The sequence below is a fragment of the Orcinus orca genome, chromosome 1 (genome assembly GCF_937001465.1).
Source record: "Orcinus orca chromosome 1, mOrcOrc1.1, whole genome shotgun sequence".
Taxonomy (NCBI): Eukaryota; Metazoa; Chordata; class Mammalia; order Artiodactyla; family Delphinidae; genus Orcinus; species Orcinus orca.
The window spans coordinates 193,729,704-193,751,843 of record NC_064559.1 but is presented as its reverse complement, the minus strand read 5'-3'; the positions used below and the strand labels follow the sequence as shown (position 1 = coordinate 193,751,843).

General features: G+C 39.9%; 1 protein-coding gene and 1 non-coding gene across 6 annotated transcripts in view; one reads left to right on the top strand and one right to left on the bottom strand.

Moving 5' to 3' along the window:
- RCAN3 (RCAN family member 3) overlaps window positions 1-22,087 on the top strand; it is a 36,192-nt gene extending 14,105 nt beyond the window's left edge. For 3 of the 5 annotated variants that reach the window (XM_033422553.2, XM_033422552.2, XM_004266684.4), the window contains 3 exons: window positions 10,150-10,323; window positions 11,426-11,597; window positions 12,588-22,087. In XM_033422553.2, coding sequence (XP_033278444.1) covers window positions 10,150-10,323; window positions 11,426-11,597; window positions 12,588-12,772 — 531 coding nt within the window. In that variant the 3' untranslated portion in view covers window positions 12,773-22,087. Of the gene's footprint in view, window positions 1-2,818; window positions 2,865-10,149; window positions 10,324-10,664; window positions 10,781-11,425; window positions 11,598-12,587 lie in introns of those variants that run through there. The other 2 variants (XM_033422554.2, XM_033422555.2) reach the window with 2 other exon arrangements.
- TRNAS-GCU (transfer RNA serine (anticodon GCU)) lies at window positions 2,627-2,699 on the bottom strand. The gene has a single exon. It is a non-coding gene; the product is annotated as a tRNA-Ser (tRNA).
- Window positions 22,088-22,140: the final 53 nt, after the last annotated feature.

Below are 22,140 nucleotides of genomic sequence, written 5' to 3'. Positions count from 1 at the left end.
CTTTTTATTAAGTTTAACCGTATGAAATTGGTGTATCTGTAGGCCAAAATGGTCAAATACAGGTTTCCCCCTTTCTCCAAAAGTAGAGTGTTTCTACAAAACCTTTTGTAAGCTGAAACGGCATAAAATGAAGAAGCAATTCCTTAGGACGCATCTTACCAAAGGATGCACAGAATAAATCAAGGTAGAGCACAGATGCTCACAGACACAGTTCAAAGCTAAGGTGGCTTGAGATGCTGAGATGCTAAGGATAGTTCCCCGGGATGGAGCTTGGTGGTGCCACTCTCACCGCTTGTGGTGTGCACTGCCTCTATAACAGCTGCTGTGAAACAGATGCTGAATGCGATTTTCGCCTTTTTTTTGTAAAAGGGAAACATCCTCTTTGGATTTCTTTCAGTTAGTGAAAACAGGTACTAAAGTAGGTCTTTTGTAAAAGCAAAGCAGCATAAAGCAGACTTTCAAAAAGTGGTAGATACCTGTATTGGCGTTTCTTCTGGTTCAGCCTAATACTGTGTGTATGTATGTATACTATTTTTAAATTTTGCTCTATTTTCAGTTGACAAGATTGTCTATTTAGAAAGGAATCTACATAAAAACTCTTAGAACTAATAAGTGAGTTTAAGAAGGTTGTAGGATACAGGGTCAATATACAATATCAACTACATGTCTCTATACTAGCAGTAAACATTTGGAAATTGAAACTTAAAAAACACTGCAGTAGCACCATGAAATACTTAAAGATAAATCCAGCAAAATATGTGTAGGATCTGTATGCTGAAAACTATAACACTAATGGAATACATAGAATTTTACATAATTTAAAATTTTCTATAAATGGCGTAATTATATGTTTTTTCTCCATGTTATATTTGTAAGATTTTTTTTTAAATACCATGCCTCTCTCTTTTGACCTGCAAAGTTTTGTGGTTTTTTAAATTAATTAATTAATTAATTTTTGGCTGTATTGGGTCTTCGTTGCCACGCACGGGCTGTCTCTAGCTGTGGTGAGCGGGGGCTACTCTTCGTTGCAGTACGCGGGCTTCTCAATGCGGTGGCTTCTCTTGTTGCGGAGCACGGGCTCTAGGCGCGCGGGCTTCAGTAGTTGTGGCTCGCGAGCTCTAGAGCGCAGGCTCAGTAGTTGTGGTGCACGGGCTTAGTTGCTCCACGGCACGTAGGATCTTCCCAGACCAGGGATCAAACCCATGTCCCCTGCATTGGCAGGAGGATTCTTAACCACTGCGCCACCAGAGAAGTCCCTTATATTTGTAAGATTAATCCATGTTGAGATATGTGTTCAGTGTCGCTTGCTGTATACTGTCCTGTTTTACAAATATACCATTCTTTATTTACCCATTCTAATGTTGGACATTTAGGTTATTTTTGAGATGTTGTTATTGCAACAGTGATGTTGTAAATGTTCTGTATGTGTCCTGTATATGTGAGGGTGAGGGTGGGGGGTCTCCTCGGGGTATATAAACAGGAATGATGTTGCTGGCTTGTCAGGTTGCACATTTTCACCATCTTAGTGGAAACTGTCAGATAGTCTCTAAAGTTTACCTGTTTGCATTCCTACCAGCCATGTAGAAGAGTTCCCATTGTTCCATAGCATCACCAATACTTTATATTTTCAGAATTGAAAATGTTTGCCAGTCTGGTAGTTAACATTTTTATTCCTTTTTAACACACTTTTGCATAAACTGTAGATGAATGCTTCTCAAATTTATCGCTTAGTGAAGGACCAGGTTTTTCCTCCAAACTGTCACAGATTTGTAAAATGCAATAAGAATGTCACAGCAGTGTAAACTTGCTAAAATGTTCCTAGACCCTTTCTCTCAATTTTTATACCAAACCTTGTTGTGGACCAGTAGCGAAGTTCATGGACTAGTGCTCGGTCCTCAGACCACCGCATCGTATATATAACATTTAGGAAATTACAAATATAAGATTTTGAAATGAAGAAGCTATCTTCAGTTATCTTCAATTATATTTGTAGCTTCCATTGTAAATACTTTGTCTCAAAAACAAGAGTTAAAAAGGGTCTTAGATCATTTAGTTAGGTATCCTAATTATCGGCCATATTAAGAGATCACTGAATAGTCAGGTTAGCTGTCATGTTCTTAGAGAGAATTGGTTTACAGATTCCACATTCGATCTTGGTTTGTGTATTCAGTAAGTGTTTATTGAGCATTGTGCCAGCCACAGTTAAAGTTCTGGGGAGACAGTGGTGAACACAGTGACTCTCCAGCCCTGATGGAACATTAAGGAGATAAATATATTTAACATGCAAACAAGTGAATCAGAAGTTCAGATAATAAGAAGTATTGCTGTGAAGAAAATAAAATAGTGGAGGGGTAGAGAGTGACTTGATGGGTGACAGTTTTTAACTAGAGTGGTTGGGGAAGGCCTGTCTGAAGAAGTGACGTTTGAAGTCACCGAATAATGAGAAAGAACCAGTATAATATTTAATACTTCCTATAATTTAATTGAGATTTATCCTAACATAATTTTTTAAATATTTATTTAGGCTGCTCTGGGTCTTAGTTGCGGCACACGGGATCTTTGTTGCAGCATGCGGGCTTCTTAGTTGCGGCATGTGGACTTCTTAGTTGCGGCATGAGGGATCTAGTTCCCTGACCAGGGATCAAACCCGGGACCCCTGCATTAGCAGTACAGAGTCTTACCCACTGGACCACCAGGGAAGTCCCCTAACATAATTTAAATAACTTCTCTCTCATGTGTCTATATAGTTGAAATGCCTTATAATTTTTTTTTTTATCTTTCTCAAAACAAATACTGCATTGAAGCTTTTTTTCCCCAGTAATCTCAATTTCAGTTGGAAAAGATCTGCCGGTCCCCAAATCAAGGTAGGATTTAAGGTCCTTGGGTTCTAAGAAACATCTAGATTACCCATGTAATCTCCTAATCTCTCCAAAGCAGGGTGCTCCCATGGGGGAGGGTGGGATAATTCAGGAGTGAGCGAGCTCGGAATAGGCACGTGTCACCTCTATACTGCCTGTCACAGAGCCCAGCTTTTGAGCCTTGCTGTGCATTAAATATGTGATGAATAAAAAACTGGGAAGATTATCTACAAGGTCAGGGTACCAGCACTCGCCAGCGTTTATGTTGAGCCCTCCTAAATTAATTTCAGTAACCATGTCTTTTCTGTTTGTTTTATTTTCTTATCTGATTTACATTTCTATTTTTATAAGTTTTATAGGGCATATTATATTGGAATAGCACAACATGTCCATAATATGTGTGTGTATGGGTATGTGTGTATGTATATAAATTTAAAAGTAGATAAATAAATAAAGTATATTGGCAGTGCGTATTGAAATATTTTTACTGGTTTGGGTGTACAAAGGATTTTTTTCCCCAAACCATTTTAAGAGTAAGTTGTCAGCAATGGTGGCCATCACCCACAATTTTTTAATTTGTATTTGCTACAAACAAGGGCATTCTAAGAGAAAAAACAAAATTCAGGAAATCGACACTGATACATTACATTGTTCTAATTCTCCGACCCTACTCAAATTTGCGGTGGTTCCAGTAATGTCCTTTATAACGACAACAACATCAAAAATCCAGTCCCTTATCACGCAGTGCATTCAGTTGTCAGGTCTCTTTAGTCTCTTTCAGTCTGAAGCAATTCCTAGTCCTCCCTGCCTTTCAGGATGCTCACACTCTAGGAGACGCAGGCTGGTCGTTTTGTAGCCCAGTTCTCAGTTTGGGTTTGGCTGAAAACTGTTTCTTCAGGGTCCGTCAGGTTGTGCACCTTTGGCAGGACCATCACAGAAGCGATGCTGTCCTCTTCTCACATCCATCTTTAATTTGTCCTGTTACCGATGAAATTCACTTTGAGCTGTTGATTAAGACAGTGTCTCCCAGGTTTCTGCACTGTCGAGTTATTCTTTTTTTCCTTGTAATTAATAAGTACTTTGTGGGAGTTACTATGAAAGTAAATATCCTGTATCCCCGTCAAGTTTTAAACATATTTACTCATATCAGCAAGATTCGTGATTTCCTATTTCATTCGTTGGTTATAATCTGTTACTGTCACGATTTTATGCTCACTTTCGTCCCAGGTTTGGCCAGCACTTGCCCCTTCCGGGTGGTCTCTGTGTCTTTTTGACATGTGCCCATCACTCTTTGGGTACCTCTTTAAACTTTCTAGCATAACAAACTATTGCAGAATTATCTTGTACTCTCCCTGCCCCAGCGCTGGAATCAGCCATTCCTCTGAGGAGCCCTGATTCCTTTCAATGGAGAACAGTCATATTTAGGAACCGAGATAGGAGTTAGCTGTGTGTGCCGGGTGCTCTCGGAGTCTCACTGTTCCTAGGCCTCTGGCACAGAGATGGGAACTATGTGCAAATGAACATATTTGCATACATACCTGTGTTTACACGTATACTTCCAGCTCCAGTCCAACACTAAAGAATTGTTTCTAGTTTTCTCCCTTTTCAAATCTGTAACTCCTTTCTCTGACAGAGAGATAACTAGCTTCCATTATCTTATTATAGTTACTTATTCAATCACTTCTTCTGTATCACCTTAAATTAAATCACCACCCACCCCCTTTCCCATGTGGACACCCACCTGTGTTCCAACACCCCGTGTCAGGTCCCACCCTGCACCCAGACCCACCACAGGAAAGTCCCCTTCACCCCACCTGGGTTCTGATACTCCCGTGGGTGCCCTCCTTACCCTGCTCAAGATCCAGTGTCCTGTGCTGGCCTCCTACAGACATATCCCTACCCACTTGGGCTCCGAGCTCCAGGCTGGATTGCCTTCCTGAGCAGGTCCCCTCCTCGGCCTTCTCACGCCATTAGCCTGCCCCTTTGCTGGATACCTTCCCTCTTGCCCTGCTCTGGGCAGTCTTCCTGCATGGACATCCACCTCACCCCACTGAGCTTCAGCACCCTGTGTTGGGCTACCCCTATGTGGGCACACTGTCCTCATCCTTGTTGGGCTCCCGCACCCCATGCTGGGCCTGCCTCCCTCCCTGGTGTCTGCCCCCTTAACCCACCTGTATCTGACACCCTGCTCCAGGCTCCCCATCAGCATGGACACCCCAACCTCACTTGGCTACACCTGAAGGCTTCTGAACCGAATGTTCAGGAAGAGGAAGGATGCCTTATTCTTTTTAAAGGAACAAATAATACACTTCCTTCTCAGACTTGTTTCTGACATTCTTTCAAGTTTACATGTCTTTGGAAAGATGGGTCCCTAACTTGAAAAATCACCTTCATTCTCTAATGTCCATGAAGAAAACACCACCGGAAAGGAAATGAACGTCTACCCTGGAATAAATCACACAATCAACATTGTTCCTTGTTTTAGCCTCAATATCTAAGCTAGTACCTGGCCTTATTGAATGAGTGAGTGGATGAACAGTGAGAAAGAATTTATCAAGACACGTACACACAAAGATCTAGATGGAGACCAAAGAAATGGAACAGAGCTCAAGTTACTGCCAATCCTTAAGCACATGGACAAGCCCGAGAATGAAATGTTTCTTGGTCTTTGTACGTAACTGACCTTGACGAAGAGGAATCGTGTCTTGCTCCTCCACATTTTCATGCATACTGTGATAGCTTCATATCAGCCGTTTCCATTTGTTTTAAGTGGCTTTTCATTCTGTGCAAGCTTGGCGCCATGAATACATACATAGTAAGCAACTCCAAGGCCATCACCAAACAGTTGACTTTATGAAATAGAAAACAAAACAAAAAGAGAAAATTAATAAGGAAGATTAAAAGCCACTGGCATGGAAATAGTGTAGTTTTTCAGTATGTACAATTCAATTTATCGCTACAATAAAAAACAAAAAAACCCTGCTATCCTCTCCCTCAGTTCAAGTCAAAGTTCATAGCAGAGTAATGCAGAGTCCTCAGTGTCATAACAGAGAAGCAGTGTCCTCTGCTTCAAGGGGTCAGGGTCATAGGTCAAGTTCAGAAGAATCCTGGGAAGATGGACACTGATTCTGTTAATTAGTGGTTCACTGTATCACCCACTGCAACTGAGACTCCTGGGAGGGCATGTCTCCTAGGTGACTGCTCCATCAGCTCGATGCATCTGAATTACACTAAAGGACTGTCAGGAAGGGCAGGTTTTAATTTTCCACTGGCGACCTCCGTGGTACCTGCTATCTAGTTCACCCTGTCATCGCTGTGTATTTACCTCCTTCCTGGGGAATCCACATCACACAGTAGAACAGCTATTTATGTGACCATAGAATGGCAAATGGATTATTGCCACAGCTCTACCTCTTTCTTTTAATAGTAGTGATAATACTCCCTATGTATTGTTCTAAGACCTTTAAATGGTCTCTCTTTCTATCACCAATAACCCAATGAAGTGAGTACTTTTACTATCCTCAGTTAATGTATAAGGAAACTGTAGGCACAGCAAAAGTGAGTAACTCGCCCAAGGTCACACAGATGTATAATGGAGCCAGGAGTTAAACACAGACAGCCACGCTCCAGAGTTCTGTGCTCAGAAGATAAGTGGCTGGTAGAAGCCATAAGACCTTGCTGAAGTGATCTGTCCAGGCTGTGAATTCCTCCTTAGGTCTTCCTTTTGTGGTCTCATGTTTGAAGAAGTGAAGAGTCTCTGTTACTGGATGCAAAAAGGAGTGTTTTACCCATGCTAAAGGCCAGTGAGCAGAGAGCCTCAGGAATGGATGGTGTGTACTCATGTCCCCCTTGCAAATGCAGAGGTGGGTTTTGTACTTGTTCATCAAAGCCAGTGCTCGGTCACTGAAGTCACAGGAAAGATACCACCATGTGGACGACATTGTCCCTGACTGGGGGCCACCGGACAATCTACAGGCTGGCATGTGCAGTTCTCTCTACTCCAGTAGAAGCCTGGGGCTGGATGTGAAGTTCAAGCTGAACCTGAACTTCCCTGAAACTTATTTGAAATTTAAGAAACATCTAAACAATTCATGAGACAAGGAAGAATCATAATGGAAATTAGACTAAAGTATTTAGAATCAAATGATAGTGAAAATAATATATATTAAAACTTGTGGGGACAGCTAAAATAATACTTAGAAATGTATATTTTTAAAATGCTTATATTAAAAATGAGAAAAGTTGAAAAACTAATGGAGTAAGCATCCATCTTAAGGTGGTGGAAAAAAACTCAAAGAAAAGAATAAAGAGCAGGAATTAATGAAAAGTGAATAAACATACATGGAGAGAGCCAATAGTGTCAGAAAGGTGATTCCCCAAGGAGAAAGGATTCTATCCCTCCACTTACATGGGTCTTTAATTTCTTTCAACTATGTCTTATAGTTTTCAGTGCACAGGGGAAAGGATAATCATTTCAACAATGGGTGCTGGAACAAAGGGATAGCCATATGGGATAAAAAATGAACTTTGACCCTCGTCTCACATACAAAAATTAACTTGAAGTGGATCATAGACCTAAACGTAAGAACTAAGCTATAAAACGTCTCCAAGAAAGCATAGGAAAAAATCTTAGTGACCTTGGGTACGGCTGAGATATCCTAAATATGACACAAAAAGCATAAAGGTTTTTTAAGTTATTTATTGTCTTTATTTTTTATACTTATGTGCGTTTATACTTGATACAGTTTTTTTAACATCTTTATTGGAGTATAATTGCTTTACCATCGTGTGTTAGTTTCTGCTTCATAACAAAGTGAATCAGCTATACATATACATATATCCCCATATCTCTTCCCTCTTGCGTCTCCCTCCCTCCCATCCTCCCTATCCCATCCCTCTAGTTGGTCACAAAGCACGGAGCTGATCTCCCTGAAAAAGCACAAAGGTTTTTTTTTAAGTCAACACACGGAGTCAACACTTCATCCAAAAACAAAACAAAAAAAAACTTGCTTTTCAAAAGATACTCTTTCAAAATGAAAAAGGAAAGCAAGGACAATATTTGAAAGACATAGATTTGACAAAGGGCTTCTATATAGAATACATAAAAGAACTCTTACAACTTAATAAGAAGGATAGCCCAAGTTAAAAGTGGGAAAAGATTTGAATAGACACTTGACCGAAAAAATTATAGAGATGGCAAGTAAACTTAGGAAAAGATACTCAGTATCAGTAGTCGTCAGGGAAGTGTGAATTAAAACTACAGTTAGATAATACTGTATCCCAGTACAGTGGCTGAAGTTAAGAAGACTGACCATACCAAACGTTGGTGAGAATGTGGAGCAGCTAGAACTCTTATACACTGTTGGTGTGAATGTAAAATGGTACAATCACTTTGAAAAGCAGTTTCTGAAAAGTTGATCATATATTTGTCATACAATTCAGCCATTCTACTCTTAGGTATTTACCCAAAAGAAATAAAATCATATATCTACCCAAAATGTGTACATGAATGTTCATAGCAGCCTAATACCTAATAGTTCAAAACTAGAAACAGCCCAAATGTCCATCAGCAGGTACGTGGGTAAACATCCTTACAGTGGAATTCTACTTGACAATAAGAAGGACCACAAAAGAGACCCCAGTAATATGAATCTCAAAATGATTATGCTCAGGGAAAAAACCTGGACCTCCCCACACACAGACCAAAAGTACATTTATACAAAATGCTAAAAAATACAATCTAATCTAGAGTGATAGAAAAAGAGATGGTGGTTACTGGGGTGAGGGGGGGCACCTCATACACATCTGTTTTATGTTAAGTAAGGACTTAAACATGAAAGATAAAACCATAAAACTTAGAGAAGACAATCCAGGAGAACATCATTGTGATCTCAGAGTGCAGAAGGATTTCTCAAGACACAACACAAAAGGAAAAAGTGGATACATTTAGTAATGTTCAAATTTTAATATTTATGGTACCTATAATTGACAAAGAATTAGTATCTCTATAGAACTCCCATGACTCAGTAAAAAAAGACAACCCAATAGAAAAATGGACAAAAGATATGAACAGATACCTCACATTAAGAGGAGCCCCAAATGGCCAATAAACATGAAACGAGGTTCAACCTCTTTATTATTCAGAGAAACGTGAATTATAACCAAAATTAGAGCCCATTTCATATTCCCTACTTCACACTGATAAAAATTTAAAGGTCTTTATAAAAGGTTGGCATAGATATGATGCAACCAGAACACACATTCACTCTTAGAGAGTAAACTGATATAAGCTCTTTGGAAAACTATTTGGCAACATCTACTAAAGTTAAAGATGTGCCAGTGCTAAGGCCCAGGGATTGCACTTCAGAGAAACTCGTGCATATAGTACCAAGAATGTTCATAGCAGCACTGTAGTAGCGAAATCTGGAGGCAGTTCAGATTCCAGCAGCACTAGAGGAATTGTGGTATGGCTCTACAATGGAATACTATACAGTCATGAAAAGGATAGCTCACAGTTACACGCAGCAACAAGGAAGAACCTTAGGAACAAAAAGCAAGTTACAGGGCTTCCCTGGTGACACAGTGGTTGAAAGTCTGCCTGCCGATGCAGGGGACACGGGTTTGTGCCCCGGTCCAGGAAGATCCCACATGCCATGGAGCGGCTAGGCCCGTGAGCCATCACTGCTGAGCCTGCGCGTCCGGAGCCTGTGCTCCACAACGGGAGAGGCCACAACAGTGAGAGGCCCATGTACCGCAAAAAAAAAAAAAAAAAGCAAGTTACAGAGGAATACGTGCAAAATGATGCAATATTTAGGGATCCATATAAATGTTGTAAAACTATAAAGAAAAGCAAGGGAAAGATAAGCACAAAATTCCAGAAAATGGTTACTTTGAAGCAGGAAAGGAATAGGATGGGGGTAGAAACTCTGACACACTGTGGACTTCAAAATGATAGTAATGTTTTTGTTCTATAATTGGGAATGTTTTTATGATTTTTATACCTTACGTTTATTTTATAATACTTTACATATGATTTTATAATATGAATCTACACTATATTTAATAAGGTTATTTTTAGAATAAGTGCAAACTGCAGAATTTAGCATATGACTAACAGGATACCTGTTCTTGTATACCTACAAGAAAAAAACGCTTTTTTGGGGAAAAAGGCAAATTATACTGAGTTCTATCCCATTAATTATGTTTAATGACTTAAGTTTCCTCTTGGTAAAGGTTTGTCGTTTCTCCCCCCGCCCCCATTCTCTCTGCCTGGCTGCCCCTCAATTTGTAGGAGAGATTTGAAGCGCTTTTCACCATCTATGATGACCAAGTTACGTTTCAGCTGTTTAAAAGCTTTAGAAGAGTCCGAATAAATTTCAGCAAACCTGAAGCAGCAGCACGGGCTCGAATAGAACTCCACGAGACAGACTTCAATGGGAAGAAGCTGAAGCTGTATTTCGCACAGGTACTTCATGGTGCAGAGGGCAGTGTTCTCTAAACTTGTTTTCCTCCATCGCGAAATACTGTCAGTTCTCCATTTTCTCTACTATTATGCCAGAGGTCTTTGATATGAACAATCCCCAAGGAGAAAAATATTTTTTCCTTTATTTTACAGATATATACATTTATTTATTAAGCATATTTGCCGTCCTAACTTTGTTTTGCTTAAACATGAAAAGAGTTTCAACCTCTTTTTTATTCAGTTTAAGGAACTCATTTTTCTGGCAGCTTTTCTCAACTGGGGTTGAGAAGGTTAAGCCCTAACACCTTAAGGCCAGTGAATTAACTTTTCTCCTGTGCATCTAGAATGGCACTCGTGCTGGGACATCCTTGGAAGAAGTGAGAGAGTAATCTCTGGAATCATTTCCGTGTGCTGGCATTCATATGAGGCACCCCTTTGAAAATGGCTCCCAGCCCAAGGGGTGAGCAGGGAGGAGGCACGGCACATACAGAAAGACTGTTTTAGAGTTTGGAATTGAAAAGGATCCTGTGGGTTGCCAAGAATTGGCTATGCTTATTATTCTAATCCTACATTGATAGGACTCTGAGAAGCCAATTTCTTCTCGGAAGAATTAGTGAAATAAAGGCATTAGATGATGTGTTAAGGGCACTGTTTTATTTTCAACACAGAATTTTTTCCCTTGGTCTTAGCTTTCAAAATAAAAAAAAAAAATTAAGTGGTTTGTCATCCCATACTCCAAATGAAACCCATGTTTGGACCTCTCTTGGTGGAATTGATGGAGATGGTATAACCTAATCTCTTCTAAAACTGGGATTCAGTGCTTAGTACCATTCATTGTTCATTCATCTCTCCACCAATTTATTTTTCTATTCAACTAATCTTTATTGAGCACATAATGCTCTGTGCTGTGCACTGAGTGTTCAGCGGTGAACCAGACAGGCACAGACCCTGACCCAGCCACTGGGAGATGTGCTGTTAAAGAGAAATTTTTAATTTTTAAAAATTTTCTCCCAAGAGATGTTCTCCCAAGAGATGTTACAGTTAATGTAAAGATGAAAGTGAAAAAAATAGTCCAGTCAAATTTTGAACATCTTCCTCCCTGCAGGTACAGATGTCCAGCGAAACACAGGACAAATCGTATTTACTGCCCCCCCAGCCGGTCAAACAGTTCCTCATCTCCCCTCCTGCGTCGCCTCCAGTGGGGTGGAAGCAGGGGGAAGACGCGATGCCTGTTATAAATTATGATTTACTCTGTGCTGTTTCCAAATTGGGACCAGGTAACAAACTTCTGTCTCTCCTGTTTTTTTCCCCAAGAAACTTTGGTATTAAAGACTGTATTCAGCAATTTGTGTTCTAGCCAAGTAGTAACAGCATGATCAGCATGGAGGATAAAACCTGGGTTCAGATTCTAGCATTTGCTAACTTTGTGAACTTGAGCAAGTTACTTAGCTTCAATTTTCTGAGCCTCTGTTTTCTCCTCTAAAATCCAAAATAGGGATCATAATAGCTACCTTTCAACGTGGTTGTAAGGATTACATGATATATATGTAATAATTAATCTAACTGCGGTTTTTACCGCTATAAATTCTAGTATATAACAGGTCGTTAGTGAATATTAGTTGCCATCAGAATAGACAGACGTCACGTTGACTAGTATTTCAGGGAACTGGTGGTGATACCATATCATCCCTTCCAGACTCTTCTCCTGTATTTATTTTTCATTTCTTCTTTTCCTTCTCTTTTATTTCTCTCTCTCTCTCATCCCTTTAAAACAATATAAGAAATCTGTGCTATTGTTGTTCATACAAGTTGTCCACCTAAAATAACGTTATGTCTTTTATAGGGGATACAAAAGGCATTTTGAGGGGAAGTGGTTAGTTGTTGCTTTTAGACATCAGAGCTGTATCTTGGACCTCTGAGGTCCTATAGTAACGAGATTGCCGATGCTGCCCGGAACCTTACAGGTGTCTACCAAGGGAAAACCAGAAACCGTTATGAAATTAAGCAGATGTACTTGTGTTATTCATAGAACAGTAATTAGCACTTACATTTTAACCCCCAAGACCTCAGTACTCCGTACTAGCTAATGTCTTAAAATGCCAAAACTCTTTAAGAACCTTAAAGCATCAGTTCTCTAATGCCAAGACAAGATGAAGTTCTCCGAAATAGGATTTAAAGATTGAAAAACCAATAATGAGCAATGAAAATATGAGTAGAGCAAGAAGTTCCAAGGGACAGAACCCTTCCTTTGCTGTTTACCTCCACAGGAGAGAAATACGAACTTCACGCGGGAACCGAGTCGACACCGAGCGTGGTGGTTCATGTCTGTGAAAGTGAAACTGAAGAGGAAGAGGAAACAAAAAATCCCAAACAGAAAATCACCCAGACAAGGCGCCCTGAACCTCTGACTGCAGGACTGAGCAAGCCCCGGGCCTTCGACTGCCCGCTGTGAGGCTTTGGTTGTGGGGCGAGGCTGCTGCCACCTGGGCTGGGGTGGTGGGGACATGCCTGCCCGTGACTGCTGCTCAGCTGAGGCGAGGACAGGAGGGAACAGAGCGCCTGCCTTGGGGACGGGAGTACAGAGTAGCAGCCGGGTTTACCTGTTCAAAATTTTAACTGTTGCTCTGAGCAGCACGTTAAATTAAAGGATTAGCCCCCAACATGTGGCAACTCTTGACCATTTTTAACAATAGCAAATTGGGAGAATGGCTCCCTCCAGCAACGTTGATTTCCCTGCTTCCGTATAGCGTGGGGTACCGCAAAATGAAAACTCTAGTCACTGAGTGCAGTACCATTTTTAAGAACTTAAAAATAGTCTTACAATTTTAATAATGTAGTGCGGATTTTTTTTGTAATGGTCTATTGGCTTCCAACTAATCTGTTGGTAAATGGTTAATTGCTCTTCAATATACATGGAATTTTTTGCACAGAAAGAAACTGACATAGAGAATAATTCGTAGAAAATCATTTTTCTCAAGTGTTTTTTCCTTAACTTTGGGGAAGAAATACCCAATTCCCTTTGACTGTCAGAATCAAGGGACCCAAATCTATGTGCACATTGTTCTCATCCCGAAAGTGATACACAGACCTCAGTTCCTGATGTGCCATCCCTCCCGGACACAGAGCTGTTGCTTTGGAACGCAGGACGTATTCCTTGTGAGCTTGATGACTGTGACCTCAGGCGGCCACTGCACTCTACCATTTGTGACCACGTCCTGGCCTGTAGCTCGACTGTCTTCAACCACCAGTTGAGTTTTTGTTACGCATATTTGTGTGTCATTATTCTTGAATTAGAAAAGGTCATGATAAGATTTTCCATTTTTAAATCGTCCATTTAAACATTTTTCAGTTTGATTTGAAAGAAAAGTCATACACATTCTTTTTCTGTGAATTAGGGGAAGATGGGGCAAACGGAGATCGTTTTCTAATTGGACTTTCTTCTGGGTGAAATTTTTTTACCCTGGCTTCCAGTTGGCATTTTCCCCTAAAATAGAAGTGTTTCCTACTTGTGTTTCAGAGTGTGTCGTTGAACCTGCTAAGGTAGAAGCAGACATCTTCTTAACTCTTTGTGGTCTGTTTGGACTTTGAGGTCCCTTTTATAGAGAAGCATCAAAACTAAGAATGCTTTGCTTCAGGTCAAGTGGCTCTGCTGATTCTCTGCTCACTCCGAGGTTTTCTTTGTATGGCAAGTGTCTGGGGTTCCCTGGTGTGTCTGTGCAGGGACGTGTGAGTTTAGACTAATAAACCAATATGGCTGCCACTACAAAGAAAGAAAAATGCAGAAATTCAGACTGTGCTGTCTATACATTTTTGGTAATGTGTTTCTGTGGTCTAGATGTTCTTATTATGGTAGAATTTATTTCTAAGGACATAAACTTCATTGCAAAAAAAAAAGAGTTTTCTATATTTTCCTTGCCCTCAAATACTCTGAGATGATCAACTCTTCTATTTGTACATATCCACCACTGGTAAGCCTCAGTGTAAATTCAGTTGAAACTTGTGATTCTGTAAGCAGTTTATTAAACTCATTATTTGGCAGTTTAACTGGCAGCCACTTAATAAATTTACTTTGCAGTTCTAAATTCAGCATTTTGTCACTTTTTAATCTTATCTGGGTGTACTAACTTATTGCAGGACGGACCCTAAGTCAGGAAATGTATGTATTTTCAACATTTGGGAATTTTTGAATTTCCTTTTAGATCATATTTATTTGCTATAATTTTCTAAGTGGTCAAAAGTCATGATGTTTTATTATCTGGCTTGGCTTTCATGCTCTACCTTCCAATTAAAGAATATTCTATCCCTAACTTAAAACTGTCTTTTAAAGTCAAACAATGCAAATTACCTGAATATTTCCTTTTCTCTTTTCTTTCTTTTTTTCCAGTGTTGAATAAATTGAAGAAAAACTTAAACCAAAATTAAATATATATTAAGTAATATATATTTTTATTTAAAATATAATTATTTAATATATATTAAACTTTTCTGAATGGAAAACGTTAATATTTTCATTCTTTCTAGTATAATATTTCCACAAAATGAACTCTAAAAGAAAAACTATATGCCCATTAACTTTTTTTTTTTTTTTTTTAATTTTTGGCCATGCCGCACGGCTTATGGGGCCTTGACCAGGGATGGAACCCGAGCCCTCAGCAGTGAAAGCACCAAGTCCTAACCACTGGATCGCCAGGGAATTCCCTCCCATTGACTTTTAAATATTGTGAAATCAACCAGGATCTCCCCAGGTATTATGAGCTCTTTTTTTGGCTATTTTGTATCCAGTTCATGTATCCATCTTGTGAGAGAGAAGTCTCATGCATCTTTTTTTTTTTTAAGTACCTTCTAATAAGTTTATCTACTTCTTCTTTGAAATTGAGTCATTGCTTAGATTTAACTGATAATATGGTAGCTATGTTTTCTTTAGAAGTGATAACCTCTTCTTGGGAATCAGTTTATGTAGACAGTTATGAGGAAAGAAGATAATGTTTTTCGTTAGGAAAAAACATTTGCGAAGGATAAGAAAATTGTACGACAGTAAAAATAGTCGACAGAACCTGTAATGCGTGGGCTATTATGGTCTAGGTTCTTTCAATTTACCCACCGGATGAAACCGGAAGTTAATCTATTTAAAAGTGTACCCCCGTGAGCATCTACTAGTTTAAGGTGCTAAGAAGCAGAAGTGGTAAGAGCAGTTAGTTCCCTTGCCTTGGAGAGCTGAAAACCAGGTGAAAGCCAACTAGTCTTCTCACATTCTCCTTCGCCAAAATATTATACACTAAAACCTATCAGTAATTAAGAGCCAAATAAAAGCTCCTGGGAACTTCTAAGTTCAACATAAAGGGTTTTTTTTTTAATTGAAGTTTAGTTGATTTGCAGTGTTTTGTTAATTTCTGCCATACAGCAAAGTGATTCAATTATACATATATATACATATTCTTTTTTATATTCTTTTCCGTTATGGTTTATCACAGAATATTGAATATAGTTCCCTGTGCTGTGCAGTAGGACCGTGTTGTTTATAACGTAGAAGTTTAGATAAACATTGTGGTTTATGGGATGTTCAAATCAAAGAGATGCCAGGAGACAGAGTCAGGTTAGCACTTTCATTCTAGAATACGGTTGTTTGTGTTTCCCACTCACAATAATTCTGTCTTTTTAAAATGTTGTGATATAGGGAATTCCCTGGTGGTCCAGTGGTTAGGACTCCGTGCTTCCACTGCAGGGGGCCTGGGTTCAATCCCTGGTCAGGGAACTAAGATCCCGCATGCCACACAGCAGAGCAAAAAAAAAAAAAGTTGTGATGTAAAGTGAAAAGATTTGATTTCTCAGAATCTCAATTACAGAGCTGAAGATGACTTTGGAAATCATAATGTACTCTTCGTGTTACTCAGATTAGAAAACAGGAGCTGTGACTTGCTGTGAAGCCCACAGAAGGCAGCCCTGGTTCTAGAATTGGCAGTCCCAACTCCCAGGCTAGGGCCTTCCTCTAGTTTTTCTCACCTTAGCCTCTTCAAGACACTCAGAGGCAGTGAATCCCAGTCATAAGAAAAGAAACAAACAAACAAAAGGGAAAAAATTCCTTTTCCCCTGATGCGATACAATGAATAAGAAAAATCTTACCTGATGAAATCAGTGACTTAGTAATTTTAATGAATGAATTCAATGTTCCATGTTTTGTCTTTGTTGTCATTGTACCATTGGGTTTGGAATCTACTTAAATATTGTCTTGGTAGCAAGGAATTGTGTTGACATTTTATCAATATGTGGGCTTTCCTAGATTTCATAGTAATGAGATTAAAATATAAATAGGCATACTTGAGATGTGATTCTCATGAAGCATAATGAGATCTAATATGATTTGAAAAGAGCTTGCAGTGGAATGGCACGCTCACTCAGTGCTTGTAAGATGGAGTTCTGTTAAAGATTGAAGGCTGACCTGTGCTTCAGGTTTCTATATAGACTCTTACAGACCATGGCTTCATTTGTAAAAGGGAAAATCGCACGCCTAATTAAGCATTGGAAAATGTACAAAATTCTTTGGTTCATCAGGGTCACTGTCTGCTGGATCTCTCTCTTTTCTCCACAGTTGTGTACTTCATACCCGTCCTACAGGTGAGCTTGGTCAGTCTTTCTCTTCTTGGCACACTTGCATTTATATCTTCCTGTAGGAAGGGAAATAAATTACTGACAATAAGTGTGACAATATAAAGAAACTAAAGACTTGGAGAAGTAGTTGCCTCCTAGCTGAGGAGGTAAGTCCATGTTGTAGAACCTCGCCTTTTAAAAGGTTAAATAAATTTAAAGAGTAAGATTTGTGAACCTTGTCCAACAATTTGATAAATACATGTTCTTTAAACTTCCTTTGAAGTGGGGTCAGCCAGAACATCTTCATTGAAATGCAGGTTTTTTTAATTGCATGGTACAGGTGAACCAGTTTGCAGGGCAGAAAGAGAGACCCAGATGTAGAGAACAAATGTATGGACACCAAGGCGGGAAAGTGTGGGGGGGATGAATTGGGAGATTGGGATTGAAATGTATACACTGATGTGTATAAAATGGATAACTAATAAGAATCTGCTGTATAAAAAATAAATAAAATACAAAAAAAATCATGAATCGGGGGAAATTGTAAAAATTTGTAGAGTGTTATTATTATTACCAAATATACAAGCAACAAAGCCACTGAAATTTGCAACGAGTCCTAGGTTCACTGACCAAAAAAATTATTAAAATGGTCAAGTTCAAAGTAGAAGTTTCCAGCTAGGGTTAAGAACTAACCTTGGACTGAGTCAAAGTGTCTCTGTCCGTTTAAACAAAAGTTTAAAGGCCTTTTACTGAATCAGCCACGTGGTCCGTCTTGTAAACCTGCATTTCCTTTTGAAACAAAACCACGTTCTGCAGGCGCTTAGAACCAAGCGTAGCTTTGACTGAATGTCCATTCTTGCCGTAAGGGAAGATTTATATCTATGCAGCTAATATGTGTTTTTCTGTATTGTTTTCTGCGTAGTCCCCGATCTTCCTAACTCATATTGGGGACTGAGGAGAGAGGAAGGTGGCTAATCCTGGTATTGTGCCATACTCTTCCCACTGCTTTCTCAGCCCCAGTCGGGGCGCCCGTGATTTCATCCGTGCTGTATTGCGCATATCCTCCAAGTTTAAGAAACGTTTCTCCACCATTTCGCTGTTCTGTTAACTGAACCCAGGAGTTGAATTTGTTATTTTACCTGAACACATGTGTGATCTTGTGTTACATTTTGGGGCACATTACCTTTCTGGTACTATCGACTGTAGTGAATATTATTGTACTTCAAGAAGCTGGTCAGTAATTCACATGTGTGTATTCCACATTTTAGTGTGTTTGAAGTGGCAATTCGTAGTTTGTAGTGCTTTGTTATTTGTCAGCTTTGGCTCTTCTGTATTTTGAGGACATTTAAACATTCCTCATCCTATCAAGGTGATAAAAGCAGAATGTAATTTGGGGGGGAGCCTTTGTGATTAATTGTAACAGTTTTGTTTTTAAAGCTAATAAAGTTAGGTTTTTTTTAATCCTTCGAACTGAGTTTTCTTAGTATTTTCAATAAGTATCACATTTAGGTAATAACACAAAAGGCAGAAAAGTGAAATATTATGTTTGATTCTTTAACTAGATCCCAGCTGGACATTAGTGCTGGGTTTGTGCCCAAGTTAGAGGTGGTGCCTCACTGCTGACTCTGGTTTGCGTTCGTCAGCAAGAAAAGCTTTTACCCTGGTTTGTTCCTCAGTTAAAAATGATTTACTCTGGGAATTCCCTGGCAGTCCATTGGTTGGACTCTGCACTCTCACTGCCGAGGGCCTGGGTTCAATCCCTGGTCCACAAGCCATGGGGTGTGGCCCCCCCCAAAAATTTGATTTACTCTTGTTAAAGGCTTATTTTCTGTCTTGGTTAAAAAAAAAAAAAGTCTCTAACTCAAAATGTTGAAGCTAAAAATGACTGTAGAGGTTATCTAGTACAGTGATTTTATATATATATATATATATATATATATATATATATATATATATACCAGTTTTTAAGCTGTTGAACTCTGCTCTTTGTTCAGAAAAAGTCTTATGTAAATCACAGTGTAAAAGTGATTACCAAAAACAAAGGTAAACAGAGCTGCTCCTTTTGAAGGGAGGCAGGGGGTGGGGAGAATGGGGACCCACAGTCCCCTCCAGCCCGTGTGAGAGCTCATGGAACAGTTCAGAGCACTCCACAGGGATCTATTTCAGTAGCCTCCACACCCCCACCCCCATGTTCTCCACTCACACCTTTACAAGCAAACGGCCTAAGAGGCATTGCCAGGTTTACACATCTGGATGGCAGGCCACCTGGGACTAAAATCTCAGTTTCTTGCCCCTGTCCCAGGTTCTTTCTACCACACTCTCCTACTCTGTTAAACTGAAATCCTTAATTTTTCGGGAGAAGACGTATCACGATTCAGAGGTTCTTAAAATTATTAGTGTTTTTCTTTGTTTTTTGTTTTGTTTTGGTTTGGTTTGGTTTTTTTATAAATTTATTTATTTATTTTTGGCTGCGTTGGGTCTTCGTTGCTGCACGCAGGCTTTCTCTAGTTGCGGCAAGCGGGGGCTACTCTTCCTTGTGGTGTGCGGGCTTCTAATTGCTGTGGCTTCTCTTGTTGTGGAGCACGGGCTGGCTCTAGACGTGTGGGCTTCAGTAGTTGTGGCACATAGGCTCAGTAGTTGTGGCACGTGGGCTCCAGAGCGCAGGCTCAGTAGTTGTGGCGCATGGGCTTAGTTGCTCCGCGGCATGTGGGATCTTCCAAGAGCAGGGCTCGAACCCGTGTCTCCTGCAGTGGCAGGCGGATTCCCAACCACTGTGCCACCAAGGAAGTCCCTCTTCGTTTGTTTTAAAAGAACTAAGCCAGAGTTGTTGGGGACGTTGCCATTGTCACACATGCTTTTCAAGCTGTGTTCTGGGGAGCGGCCTCCAGGTGGCGCTGAGCCTCCAGGTGACCGGGGCCTGGCACTCTTCACTCTAATCTGTTGCACATAATGGCCTTAAAATAAGATCTCACTGGAGCTAAGGATTCCTTGGCTGAAACAGCAAGTTGGAAAACCACTACAAATAACCTAAAGGTAAAACACTCTTTTAATGCAGGATAGAAAATACAAGAATAAAGGTTTAAGTAATTTACCTCGTAAAATTAGACTGACTGAGATAAAAGATTTAAAAAGAGAAAAAAATAAATAAATAAATAAAGAGAAAAAATAGAGTGACTTAAAAGTTAAATTCGACAACGTGTGTATCAGAGTCCTATTATCACCAAGAAACATGTTGGAACAGATATGGGGAGTGAGCAGTAACCCACTATGCTTTCATTGAACGCATGAAAATATGGTTCCAATCTAGAAAGAAAAAAGATTTAAATTCTTAAGCTCATAGGAAAGATCTCAAATCTTGCCAAACTTCCCCTGGTCTTCTGAGACATAGAAGGTATAAATATAAGTAATTCATGGATTAGGTATTTAAATAGGGTGTATCAAAATTTGTTATATATTTGGAAAAAGTTTGTGGTCTGAAATATTTGGAAAAGTTAAGCAGCTATATTGCAGTGCTTCTAGGAACTTCGTTTTTTCATCAAGCATGCTCTTTCTTTCTTTATTTATTTTTGGCTGTGTTGGGTCTTTGTTGCTGCGCGCAGGCTTTCTCTAGTTGCAGCGAGCAGGGGCTGCTCTTCATTGCGGAGCACAGACTTTACGCGCAGGGGCTTCAGTAGTTGTGTCACGTGGGCTCAGTAGTTGTGGCTCGCGAGCTCTAGAGCGCAGGCTCAGTAGTTGTAGCGCACAGGCTTAGTTGCTCCACGGCATGCAGGATCTTCCCGGACCAGGGCATGAACCCGTGTCCCCTGCATCGGCAGGTGGACTCTCAACCACTGCGCCACCAGGGAAGCCCTAAGTAATGCGTTTAAATGGGGTAGCAATATTTTAGGAATGTCAGATTTTCTCCAAATTAATCTATAAATTTAGTGAAATCTCTGTCAAAATTCCAGCTCTAGTTTTATAATAAACTCATTAATCTTATTCTAAAATGTTTATGGAAGAATAACAAAATAAATAATTAAGACAACCTTAAAAAGAAATAAGATGGAGATATGCCTTACCAAATATTAACCAAAAGTCAAATGAGATTGGTGCAGGAACTGGCAAATAAACTAAAAAAAAAATAATGGACACCAGCCCATGTACATATAAGAATTTAATATACAATAAAGTGGCATCATAAATTTATTTTATTTATTTATTTTTGGCTGCGTTGTGTCTTCGTTGCTGTGTACGGGCTTTCTGTAGTTGCAGCTGGCGGGTCCACTCTTTGTTGCCGTGGGTGGGCTTCTCATCGCGGTAGCTTCTCTTGTTGTGGAGCATGGACTGTAGGCGCGCAGGCTTCAGCAGTTGTGGCTCATGGGCTCTAGAGCACACGCTCAAGTAGTTGTGGCGCCTGGGCTTTGTTGCTCCGCGGCATGTGGGATCTTCCCGGACCATGGTTCAGACCCATGTCCCCTGCATTGGCGGGCGGATTCTCATCCACTGCGCCACGAGGGAAGCCCCTAAAGTGCCATCATAAAATAAAAATGGAGAAAGGCTGGATTGTCTAGTAAATGGTGTTGGGGAAACTGGCTTAGCATATGTAGGTAAATAAAAATTGGTTCCCCATCAAACACCACGTACAAAGATGGATTCCAGATGAACTTAAGACCTAAATATAGAATGTAAAACTGTAAATGTAGCAGAACAAATTGTAGGGGAATGCCATTGTGACCCAGACACAGGAAAAGACTTCATACAGCTTTAAAAGCATTGCTGTAATGTAAGTATAATTTGACTACATTGACATGAATGTTTTAGGTTCAGTGAAGACTGCCATGGGCAATGTTGACAGACAATAGGGAGAAGATATTTGCAATCCTAACATGGGATTAATAAAAATTTGGAAATCAAAAGGAAAAGCAGCCCAATAGGAAAACTGGCTAAAGGATACAAACAGCAGTTGACAACAAAGGAAAAAGTGAGCCTATGAAGTGATACTCCAACCCAGTAATAAGTGTAAATTAAAACAAGATCCCACTTTACACCTATTGGATTCTCAAAAATGTAAAAAGCAGATAACGCCAAGTCTAGCCAGAGGGTGGGGATATAGGAAACCTGATATAATACTGGTGGGAATGGAGACTGTTATTCTGAAGAACTAGCTGGTAGTACTTTGTCATATCAATAAGAATAAAGTCTCTGGGGACTTCCCTGCTGGTCCAGTGGTTAGGACTCTGCGCTCCCACTTCAGGG